General features: G+C 37.4%; 1 protein-coding gene across 2 annotated transcripts in view; it reads right to left on the bottom strand.

Annotated features, from left to right (window-relative positions):
- Window positions 1-395: 395 nt before the first annotated feature.
- The window catches only part of PAX1 (paired box 1), a 29,233-nt gene continuing 17,125 nt past the window's right edge, over window positions 396-12,503 (bottom strand). Inside the window, exons 5-6 of one of the 2 annotated variants that reach the window (XM_034411773.3) lie at window positions 2,726-2,781; window positions 396-899 (exon numbers count right to left, since the gene is read on the bottom strand). In XM_034411773.3, coding sequence (XP_034267664.2) covers window positions 2,765-2,781 — 17 coding nt within the window. In that variant the 3' untranslated portion in view covers window positions 396-899; window positions 2,726-2,764. Of the gene's footprint in view, window positions 900-2,725; window positions 2,782-10,850; window positions 11,668-12,503 lie in introns of those variants that run through there. The other variant, XM_034411770.3, reaches the window with a different exon arrangement.

Genomic DNA, 12,503 nt, shown 5'->3' with positions numbered 1-12,503 from the left:
AGCTGGTCCAGAATGCAGCCGTGCGGGTTGTTACGGGAGCTTCTCGTTACTCCCGTGTAACACCTCTCCTGCATGAGCTGCACTGGCTGCCGGTGGCTCTTCGGATCCGCTTCAAGGTGCTGGTACTTATCTATAAAGCCCTTCATGGCATGGGCCCGGGGTACTTGCAAGACCACCTCCTACCGGCCTCCCACCGCCCAGTGCACTCACATAGGACTGCCCTTCCCCGGGTGCTGCCGGCCAGACAATGCCGGCTGGCGGCCCTCAGGATGAGGGCATTGTTTGTGGTCACACTAACCCTCTGGAATGGGTTACCCACCGGGCTCTAGACAGCCCCCGACCTCCGCACTTTCCGCGCCGACCTGAAGACATGGCTTTTTCAGCAAATTCCCTGATCTGCCACGAGGTTTTAATTGTCTGGGGATTTTAAATTGGCTTGTTTTAGCACTATTTTATTGTTATGTTGTTTCTATTCTGTGAGCCACCCCAAGTCCTACAGGAGAAGGGCGACATATAAATTTGATTAAATAAATAAATAATTCTGCTGTACTTCCTTCTGCTTCTTATATTCAAGTAAGTATACTCAAGTCTTATACTCGCAGGAGGCATCTGCTTGAGCTGCCTCTGAATGTTATCTAGTTTCTCTGGCTTAAAAAATATTTTCACTTCCTTTTGCTTTGGTAACAGTTTTTGTCAAGGTCATCTTCTTTGCTTTCTACAGTTAAATTGCAATAATGAACTTCAGAGCTGTCACTTGACCCATACTTGAATTGTTAAGCACGCTCTAGCAGGAAATTTCAGGATTGTGAGCAGCTGGACATGTGTTCTCAATCTTTTCTGCCTCCCAGGTCTTCTCTCAGCTTCTGATGAGACATTGCAAGGCACCTATTCCAGATTGGCTGATATCACAAAAAATAAAAGATATCTGTTAGTTTTGAAAATAAAACTGCAGTACTCACAATTCTTTTAAATTCTTTGTATCCATTGCTACAGTAACTGTGAGCTTCCAATAATTAGTGTAACTCATTTTTAGATGCCTGTCATTATAACAACCCAATGATAAATGCAATAATAACAGCTACTCTCTGTGTGTGTGTCATTATCACTTTACAAGAAGTATTTTATGTGTATCTTAGCTTTAAAAAAAGGATCAATAAGTTAATACTTAGCAATAGCACTGATACCTATATACTACTCCATTGGACTTTACAGCACTCTCTTTTACAATGTTTACAAATGTTTGTAATTAATAAAATATAAAGTTTACAATGTCAGCACCAACAATTTGAGTCCTCATTTTACCAATCTCAGAAGGATGGAAGGCTGAGTCAATCTTGAGCCGGTTAGGATTGAACTCCTGATTGCGGGCAGAGTTTGCCTGCAATACTGTGTTCTACCCACTGTGCCACTAGGGCTCTTAAATTCTTCTTTAAGTAGAAAGTATGTATTGTCTACAGGCCATAAGTTATAACTATAATTACAAATTTTTCCCATAGGTGGTAAAGATGGATTATGACTAATATGGTAGGTAAGTTATTGTTTACAGCATTTTTCTTTAAGAATTTTTTTAAAATTATATTTCTTGTGGGGTCCTTGATGCTCTCTAAGCTTGGTTGTTTTCTTGCAGATGTTTCTTTACCAAACTAGGCAACTTCATCAGTGCCAGTAGGGATGTGGAGTTTGTTCACATTTTAAATATTTGTGAGTATTTAAAGTGGTGGGTGTGGTCTTGGTTGTTCCTTGATTGGTCTGTTTACTGTTAGGGTTTTTTTGTCCGAGCTGGTAGCTCTTCTATCACCTAACTTCTTTAATTATGTCCCAGCCAGTATCACCTTGCAGATACATCAGACTTTCAGACAGGAGATTTTGCTCTTCCCCACCCCCCTCACATTCACCTAACAAGTGGCAGAGGCAAGCAGTTTTTGGCCCATCTTGAAAGCTAAACAGGATTGCCCTGATTAGTATTTAGAGGAGATGCACTCTGGGAATCCCAGGGACATTAACTGAAGTGGAAAATTAAAGAATTATCCCAGAAAAAGGCACTGCAAACCACTGCCATAATCCTGTCAAGCAAACTACATTGCTACAGTCACCGGAAGTCAAGCTCAGCTTGAGGATGTCTTTACTTTACTTCAGATACACTGTCAATAATTGATGGATTTTCTCCTAGGTGTGTAGAATCCTGCCTATTAGCTGAAAGAAGATTTATAAGGAGAGAAATGGATCAGAGACATGCATAATTGGAAGCTCTGTGACATCTAGGTTAGCCCTGTAAGTCACTATTTATGTATCTAACCGCTAACATTTATACAAGGCATAGTCAATCTTAATGTTAGCATTTTAAGTTAAGGTTGTTTAAATGTGGATCTGCACTAACATAACTTTCAAAAATGAGGCATGTGAGTTCAATTCCCATTGGGGGAAGGCACAAAAATAAAGCAGGATGACTTACCAGTTTCTGCCAATCCAATAATTTCTTTATTGCTAACACATTCTTCAAACAAAATGACGCCTATGCATATGGACATTAACAGATGGAGCACACCAAAATCAAACTGACTATATTATTGATACAAGGAGGTAGAGAGTTCAGTTATAACAGCAAAGATATGGCCAAGGACTGATTCTGGGACACATCACAAACTGCTTGCATGCATGTTCCACATCAAACTAAAGCAGAAGAGGCCAACTAATTCCAATAGTATGATCTTCAGCACATACTCACCATTTTCAAGGGATCATTTTGAAGTCCTGAACTTTATTGCTAGAGAACTAGAGGAACTGTGGAATGAAATGAAAAAAGCTGTTAAGGATGAATGTGAAAAGAGACTACCAAAAAATAATAAGAAGAAGAAACCAACCTGGGTGACTTATTGTGTCTCAACCATGTCAAGCTGTGAAATGTCCTTAAGAAAATGGGAATCCCAGAACATATCATTGTCCTCATGAGAAATCTATACATGGGACAAAAAAAATCACAATCCAGTGGAACATTGTGAAACTGACTGGTTTAAAGTCATTAAAGGAGCAAGATGCATGTGCACGGCCACACATACAGACATTCACACAACCAGCCTATGTGAAGAATATATATGAGGGGTGGATTGGGAGAAGGTTATTGTATTTATAAAATTGGACAAAAAACATCAGTAACCTGTGTTATGCTGATAACACAACTTTGTTAGCTGAAAATGGAAATGTTCTGGAAGTTCTAATAATAAAAATCAAGGGGCACAGTGAAAAAATGAAGCTATGATTAAATATAAAGATCATACTAATGACAATAGATGCAACAACTAGCCTTAAAACTATCAATGGAGATATTAAAGGTGGATACCTGGGGATACCTTTGTGGAATCAGCTATCAACAATAAAGGAATCAGTGATCAAGAAATAGGCCACAAAGAAGAAGTTGGTAACAATGAAAGCCTTGGAAAATATATTCTGGTGTTGTGATATATCTATACCTATAAAGATCAGAATTTTGCAGGCACTACAAACTGTTTTTGGAAACAAGAGCTGTACTTTCAACCAGTAGAATAGGAAAAATATTTGCATTTTTGAACAAAAGCTGCTGTCAAAGACTCCTATAGATAGCCAAGAAAATAAGCAAATGGATCATAGGAAAAATGAATTCAGAATTGTCATTTGAAGCCTAAATGACTAGACTCATATTATCTTATTTTAGGCACATTATGCAAAAACCTAGCTCTCTTGAGAAATCTGTAATGCTTGGAAGGTAGAAGGAAAGAGAAGGTAGAAGCAAAAAGAAGAAGAGCATATCCAGCGGCAATGTGGATGGTCTCAATTGCAGCAGTGATGAGTACATTGTTGGAAGACCAGAAGGAGCAGGATAGGAACAGATTATCCTGGAGAAGGTCTGGTTATATGAACACTGGCTTGATGGCACATCAGCATTCAATCAAAAACAATCGAGAAAGTTGTGTATAAATAGCTCATGTGTTATCAAGCTGTGACAACACACAGCACTCTTAGTGTCTGTGTTACATCCTCATTCTGTGCACGATAATCATATTACTCATCTCTTCAAGTTTTGAAAATTTTCCTTTAAATCTAGAGTTTTCCAAAGTTGTTTTCTGTCCAGATATCTAGATAAACTCACTACAGACATTTTTAAATAAAAAATATTGTGGTTCAAACTGCCTTCAAATTTTTCTACCCTAACAATTACTGTTCTTAATGCAATTTTTTCCCCCAGTTATAATTGTCATCTTCTTTTCTAACAATCTTTTCCTGTATTTGATCTTGCTTTAGTGCTCTGTATTGCTATTGCTTTCTAAGGAGATGAAAGGAGTAGTGCGTTACTCCTGCAGTCTTTTAAACTACCATTTTATGTAACGCTTAATACACTCTATGATCTTTCCATAAGAAACATAAACGCAGAATATATATTGCAGACACACCAACATTGCCTGAGTCCTCTGATAGGTTGTTGTTGACAAAATCCTAGTGTTGTAGTAGACATCATGGAATAGGAAGAGGTTCAGCCTTCTATTAACTTGTAATAATTTCCAGCAATTTCAACTGAACTTGCAAAGAAGATATGCAGATTTGCTTCTACTTCACCATGTTTCGGTTCTTTTGGTCCAGTTAAGTAGAAAGAGCACTCTTACCTTCACATAAGACTTATTCTGCCTCAAGCTGGTGCCTTCCAGATGTTAGTTGAGAATTATGGAAATAAAAGTCAAACACATCTAGAAGCTACTTAGTTAGGGAAAGCTAGGATATACTTGTGGCTACTATTGTTTTTGCAACTACTGCATAGCAACCCTTACTAGGTTCTTATATGAACCATCATTTTACCATGCACGCAAGATGTTTGTATATAGGATTCGACCGGAAGTGTTGCGGCGAGACAGTCGGGGATTAGTGGGCTCTGATGAGCTTTGCGAAATCCCAGGCTGACAAACCGCTGCAGAGGGGTCTTTGGACCGGATCTGTCCTGTAGGGACAGGGAAGAAGGAGGGGCACCTCGGAAGACCAAGAGGAACAGGCAAATTCCTCAGAGGTCAGAGGAAACTATCCCTGACTCTGTAGTGGGGGGCGGCGGCCATTGTGATCACCAATTAAGCTGGGGCAACCGGATCAAGCACTGAGCAGGAGTGGAGAAGTGAGCAGAACATTGGTGCTGGGTGAGTGACAGCTAAACCACAGGCAGAAGAGAGAGAGAGAGAGAGAGAGAGAGAGAGAGAGAGAGAGAGAGAGAGAGAAAGGGACTATTTTTAAAATAACTATAAAAGTCCAAGCGGTTTAACAGTGGCTAATAGGCGTGGAGAAAGGACGGAAGAAGAAGAGTAAAGCGGAAGCTACAAAGTGAAAAAAAAAAAACCCGATTAGAAAATTGTGTGCTGGATTCAAATATTTGGAGAACTTAAAAAAAATAAATTAGAAGAACCCGCAAGATTTTTGCCTAATTAGTGAACCTTAAAAGAAGTTTAAAGAGGAAAGAAAAGCAGTAGAAAGGATTGGTTAAAGATTTTAAATTGAAATTAATTTGGAAAGTAAAGTTGGAATTTGGACTGTATAAATTTGGACCGAGTTTTTAAACTGATTTGCAAGAAGAAGGAAAATTAAATAAATTTTGTTTGCGGATTGCAAACAAAATGGATAATTTTCTAGGTTGCTGATTGCAATTGTGGATTATAGAGACCCATCTTTAGAAGAAGAAAAAAAAGACCATTACAATGCTGAATTTCTGTTTTGGAAAAAAAAGAATAATAAACCTTGAACTTTGAAAGAAACAGCTGTGAATCTTTAAGGAGGCTTGGTTTGACTATCAGTGTGACTTTGACGATTAAAGGAGGATTACAATGCAATTTGAAACTGGAATAATATTAACTGAAAAAGTACAAAATGGAGGAATTTAAGGAAATGATGAAAACAATGTACTTATCTGTTCTGTCCCCGTCCCCACACACACACAAACAGCCAGCCGGGGGTTAAAGAAGTACTCGGCACATACAAGGTTCGTTATCAGAAACTTAGCAGCAATACGATAACCGTCTGCCAAGTGCTTTACTACAAGAAGAGGGAGTGTTCCTCCACCAGATAACACCAACTAATACACACAGTTTTCAAAACAGTCCAGCTCAAACATGAAATCTTCAGCAGATCAGGCGTTGTACAAAGTGACTAGCCAGAAGTTAGCTTTGTCCGTCACAGAGTCTAAATGGCCACCACACTCTCTTATATAGCCTGTGGGGTGTGGTCCAGTGACTCAGCTTAATCCCTGGCACGCCTCCTCATCTGCTGCAAACGTTTATCTCGCCTTCGTTGGCGTGGATCCAGGAACGATTTATCACCCACATCGCTGTCATCGGAGACACCTGGCTCCTGGTCAATCTCCTCTCCCTCGGCAGACACCTGAGGCATTGCCAGAGAGGAGGGGCCTGGAGAGGGAGGCCTGGCCGGCTCCTCTCCTTCATGTTCGGAGCCTTCTTCCTCCAATAAGATGGGCTCGGGGATCGGAGCCACAACATTATCATTGGAGATGGAAATAAGTGAAATGACTATAATATTGCATGGAAAATCGAAACCTGATGAACTAAAAAATGACTTAGAATTTATTCAGATGGACAAGGAAATAATTAAGAAGCAAGAAAAAAGAGACTAATAATAAAGAAGAAGACAAAGACAAAGAGATTGACTATGGAAAACTAAATGATTATGGGGCTAGTAATAATAAAAAGGAGAATTTCAGAGATTACATTAAGATTAATAATGGAAGAAACAGAAAAGGGGGAAAGAAGCAAAGAAAAAGAGGGCGGAATAGAAAGAATATAAAATACTTAAATGATTACGCTGGGATTGTCAGTGGGAAAATAAGAAAAAGAGAAAAGGGATGGAAAATAAGGAGAAATGCAGAGCAAAACAGAAGAGTTTATGACTTTAAAAGACAAAATGATTACACTGGGATTAACAGTGGAAAGATAAGAAAAAGGGAGGAGAGAGTTCAGGAATTTAAAGCAAAAAAAGAAAAGAAAGGGAAAGAAAAAATACAAAAATGGAAAGGGAGAATTGTGATATTAACTAAGCAATTTAACATATGTATGTATGATGAATGTAATAATTGGGATAGTCTTAAGTAATTAGGAGAATGGTAATAATTGGAATACTTTTAATTATATATTTGGAATTGAACTAAAAAAGAAAAGAAAGTTGAAATAATATGGGACAATGAACTAAGTAGAAAAAAATCATACTTATTTGGTTTCTATAAAGTTGTTGAATTGTACTATTGGGAATAGAGAGAATTTAAGGAAATGATTTGGAATTGCATTATGGTGTATTATTTGAATTAAGATTTTTACTTAATTGATTTTCTATTGAATACTCTTAATTAATTAGGGAAACTATAACAAAAACCTGAAATAATTGTATTATTTGGAATATTAGATAAATAAATTGGAGATTATATTATGTTGTGTGAATGCAAATTTAGGGGTTCAAATTTTAGGGGAAAAAAGAAAAATTGAATTATATTAGGAATAGAAGTTAAGAGGAAGGGCAAAAATGTATGGAAGTTTAAAAATTGCAATAAGATTTAGAAATATGAATAAATTTAACATATAAGACTGTAATAGTTGTCATATTGGGGGTAAGATTTAGATTTAATTGGTTTTTATTAATATATTGAATGATGTAGAAATGTGAAATAATTGTATTATTTGGTACATTTGATAAATAATTGGAGATGGTATTATGTTATCAATGCAAATTAAGGGGATCAAATTTTAGGGAGGAAAAAGAAAAATTTGAATTAAGTTAAGATGAAGGGTAACATTAGAGTTTTTTAAATTAGAGAGAAATAAATGTTATGCTAAAAATTGAATGTACAAAATTGTGTTAAAGATGAAAAAAAATTGACCAGGTCAATGTTCTGTTCAGAAAAGATGTATTGTATGTTTGTCTGTTTAAAAAAAAAAATTGAGAAAAAAAAGATGCTTGTATATATATTACTTAGGAAGAAAACTAACAGTTCAGAAGAATATATCAGAAAAGAATCATAGCAATTCCATAGCATAGACAGTTAAATCAGCTCCCTTTCAAAAAGGTAAAGAGAAATATATCCAAAATTATGAAATTAATATGACTGTGGAAATTATATTGCCTCTAGGTTGGCTCACACATAGAGCACTTATCTAGCAAAATTCTCTTCAAATTCATATGGTATCCATTAGCATTGCACTTGACTACTGGAAAAATCTAGCTCAAATAAAAGATAATTTTAACTGACATTTTAACACTGTATTTCTTTACTATCTTGCATCCATTACGCATATACTTAGTTCATTTTCTCAGTCCAATTGACTTTAAGTAGAAGATGGTGTTGCTAGCTGGAAATCACAGAACATCCACCATAACCAATAACCAAACAAGATGCATCATACATCCTGCACGCATGCACACACACACAGAGTGAGGGTAATTCAACAAATAAGTCAGATATTGGAAAAATATACCAGTGTTTTTTCTCTATTTATTATTTGTATTGGGTTGCTGTTACTCCTTGCATACATTTACTGTTAAAAATATTAAAATATTAAAAGCATTTGTTTATATCAATTTATATGGACTAATCTGGAATCCTCATGGACCTTCTAGCCACAAGGGGACAAGAAAGTTTCACAAAGGCTTGGCAATCTATGGAAAAGCAGCCAATTTAGAGTAACTGATAAAATTTCACACTGATGAGAGAATTTTTACAAAACTATTGGGAATGGAAAAATGTTTCTCTTAACTAATATTTTAAATATTCAGTTATTTTGTGTCTGAACTATCTTGTCATTACCAATGGATGTTAAAATGGAGTAAAAACAGTTTTTAGTTAATATGGTTCTCGTGAAATCTGATGAACTATCATAAATACACAAAAATGAATCAAATCTATACCCATGTAATTCCATTCCTTTTCCACCCTCCTTCAGGGACCCAGAATTAATAAAATTATATACAATTTGTATGGAAAGTTATAGTAACATTACAACACTAAAAGAAATTCTCATCATTTTAAAAATAAGCTCAGTGTCTACTAAGCTACATACAGTACATTCAGACACTAAACTTAGGAACTGAGTTATGAAGACAGTGTACACAGAACAACTGAGTAGCCAGGGGAGGTATCAGCATGTTCAGGAAAACTCCAAGTTTTGAAAAAGTTTAAAAATAGAAAAACAAGTTCTAAATCAAAACTGCCAGAAATCTCTCACAAAAAGAATTGAGTGGGGGTACTCACATCATTCCAGGTTTTGGCTTGCTGGTTACAGGGATTAAGGGAAGAGAATGACTTAAAAGAAGTCATGGGTACATTCAGCACTCAACAGGAATATTCTGCCTTTCAATGTTTGATTGAAACTCTCAAGTCTTTTTTCTAAAATTCAATAATTAAATGTATAAGTAAGAAGTAAGAAAAGTAGTTAAAATGCATGCATGCATACCAGAGGTGGGTTTCAGCAGGTTCTGGCCAGTTCTGGAGAACCAGTAGCAGAAATTTTGAGTAATTTGGAGAACCAGTAGTAAAAATTCTGACTGGCCCCACCCCCATCTATTCTCTGCCTCCCAAGTCCCAGCTGATCGGGAGGAAATGGGGATTTTGCAGTAACCTTCCCTTGGAGTGGGGAGGGAATGGAGATTTTACAATATCCTTCTCCTGGAGTGGGGTGGGAATGGAGATTTTACAGTACCCTTCCCCTGCCATGCCCACCAAGTCATGCCACGCCCACAGAACTGGTAGTAAAAAAATTTGAAACCTACCAGTGATGATTACATACAATTGTTTCTACAGGTCTCAAATTGCATCTCCATGAAACCATTACATGGAAGTTAATTTTAATTAACAGACTGGTTCCTTGGTTGCAAATCCAGATGTAGTCATGAGAAAATAATACGTCACAAAACATTTACTGGTCCTGAATATGAAAAATATCTCCAAACATATCAAAGAACTCATCGAGCCATCAAGAATTGTGAAAATACTTACTAAACCAAAGCATCATGGTTCTAGAATTAGAACAAATTTAATATCCAAATTCTGAAGTTGTTATTAGGTTGTAATTCTTTCAGAATTTCTATGGGCTCACTCACTGGGTGATACTCATTTCTTACTCAATAAATAAAATCTCTATTTATTACAGGTTTATTCCATTGCTCCCCTGAGAAATTTTAGATTATACACATTTTCTTATTTACAGAGGCCTGACTCAAATTTACAACTTCCTTCTAAAGTAAGTTTGGCGGAAAGATGACAGTGACTAACTCTGATTCAGTGAAATTCGGGAATATGCAAAAAATGAAACCAAGGTGTCTGGCTCTTCTGTCATATCAGTATAAAATGGGAGGAAAATAAGTTTGACTTTACAATTTTTATCTGTGAAGATCAGCATATATTTACATCTGATATTTAAGCAGTTTTAAAAATGATAGTTATATTTCATTTATTTGAATATATATTTAAATATATACTTATATTTAACATCTAATAGTGTTAGTTAATTAACACAGTTGTTTTTGGTAATATATGACAAGTTATGGAATGTTAAAATTGATGGCTATCCATGTAAATCAAGTTTATCAATAATGCTAAACTGTTTTTGAAATAAAACGGTACATTTCATATTCAAATGCTGTGCTTCAAATTCTGAGTCATAAAATTTGAAGTTCTGGCAGATTTAAAATATTTGAGTGTGTTCCAGCTATTTGAAAATCCTACTGAAGTCATCTGAGTTTACTGCGGTGCTGAGTAAACATGGTTAGGATTTGGCTGTAGAAGGACATTTAGTGGCAACTTTCAAGGAGACATCATCCCCCAACACACACAACACAACACAAGGGAGATTGTTATTCATATTTTATTGGTTTGTTACAAAAATATAAAATCAGGAAAGATTGTTACTGAGTTGCCATTTTGCATTAGAAGTTAGCAGCATGTCTATGCCGGCAAAACAGGATTTTAGCAGAGTGGAACATCGGGCATAAGTCTTGTGAAACCTGTTCAAGGAAAACATTTTGGAAATATGAAGGGAAGGGAAAGGCTATGCTAATAGTTTGAGCAATGTCCTTCTTTTCATTTGCCAGCTCAGGTTAATTGGTTTGTTTAACATGATATACAGCCAATTGCTGAAACTTTTCACATGTCAGTTCGAAAACTTTTCACAATTAAATTAGAAGGAATTTGAATAATTGTTCAAAAACTACCAGTATATTGACCAACTGGCGCGTGGTCTCCTTGGGTCACTCTCGGCTGCGTAAATGGGGGAAAAAATGTCCTTCCTCAATTTCTCCACGGCGAGAGGTAAACCGACGCGTTGGGTTTTTGCGCTTTCCCCGCCTGCGCAGAGAAGGCAACGCGCAGGGCCCGTTCCTCCGCGTTTGTTTGGGCGAGAAGGAGCCGTGAGAAAACGCGGGCAGACAATGGAGCCCGCCCCATCGGCGCGCCTCTGGATAGGCTGCAGGTCCAACTCTCCCGATTTAAACCTGGCCTCTGGGAGAAAGGAGAATCTCCTCCGAAATCTTCCCGCCTCCGACGCTGTTTCCCGCCTTTCTCTTCCTAGGACGAGGAGGCAGGAACAGAGAGTCCGTGGATGCCGGAGAGGACGTCTGTTGGAGCTTTGCTCCCGGAACCGCTGGCCTGTTGTTTTCTGTCCCCAGCTGCAAGAAGGAGCAAAGAAAGAGATGAAGGCACGTGGGTTGATCCCGCGCTTCCTTGCCAGGCGCCAACCAGCCTCTACCGAACCACTCGGGCACTCGCCGGGGTTTCTCGTGGGGAAAAATCAAGGTCCCAAAGCCTGTTGGGGTTACTCGTGGCATAAGTCTCACGGAGGGGAAGAACCGGTGTCTGTGCCATCTCAGACTGCAGATTGCTCCCTTTCATACGAGACAAGTCCCTGCACGTGGAAACTATAGCTCACCGCCTAGTTTCCCCCCTGCTATGCTAGTTTTTCTATTCCCACTGGCTGTTTTTCTTTGTTGTTGTTGTTGTTCTTTTTGTTAAAAATGCTTTATTTGGAAAAGTGTACCGTAGCTAGTCTGAAATGGCAAAGCAGGTTTACCAGGTCAGTGAGAAGATATACCCCCGATTAAAAAAAAATTAAGTTATTTCTTCAGTTGATTTCAATGGGATATAATAAATATATTTTCAATTAAATACGTTACAAGTGATTGCAAGCAGGTTAGAATGTCTCTACCTGAAACCATTATATACATACAGTTGGTCCACTGAGGAAATAATCTTGAACTTTATTTCTACTCCACCTTTACATAAAGCAGCATTCGTAGTAAAAATAAAAGATACTACTCTTCATTATGTATGACCGGGTTTGCTCTTTTGAAAATCTCAGTGAAAATAAAACTCTGAGGCAGTTCAAGGGATACTAGCACAATTTTAAAAGTGCTTCACAGCCCTTGATGGGCATGGAATGAATAATCCTTTGTGTAAACTGATACAGTATCTCTTTTAGAGTATTTGCTCAGATAAGTTTATTCAC

The sequence above is a fragment of the Pantherophis guttatus genome, chromosome 3, assembly GCF_059756535.1.
Source record: "Pantherophis guttatus breed Tessera chromosome 3, ASM5975653v1, whole genome shotgun sequence".
Taxonomy (NCBI): domain Eukaryota; kingdom Metazoa; phylum Chordata; class Lepidosauria; order Squamata; family Colubridae; genus Pantherophis; species Pantherophis guttatus.
Note: the sequence above shows the minus strand (reverse complement) of the source record. Positions and strands in the feature narration are given on the sequence as shown.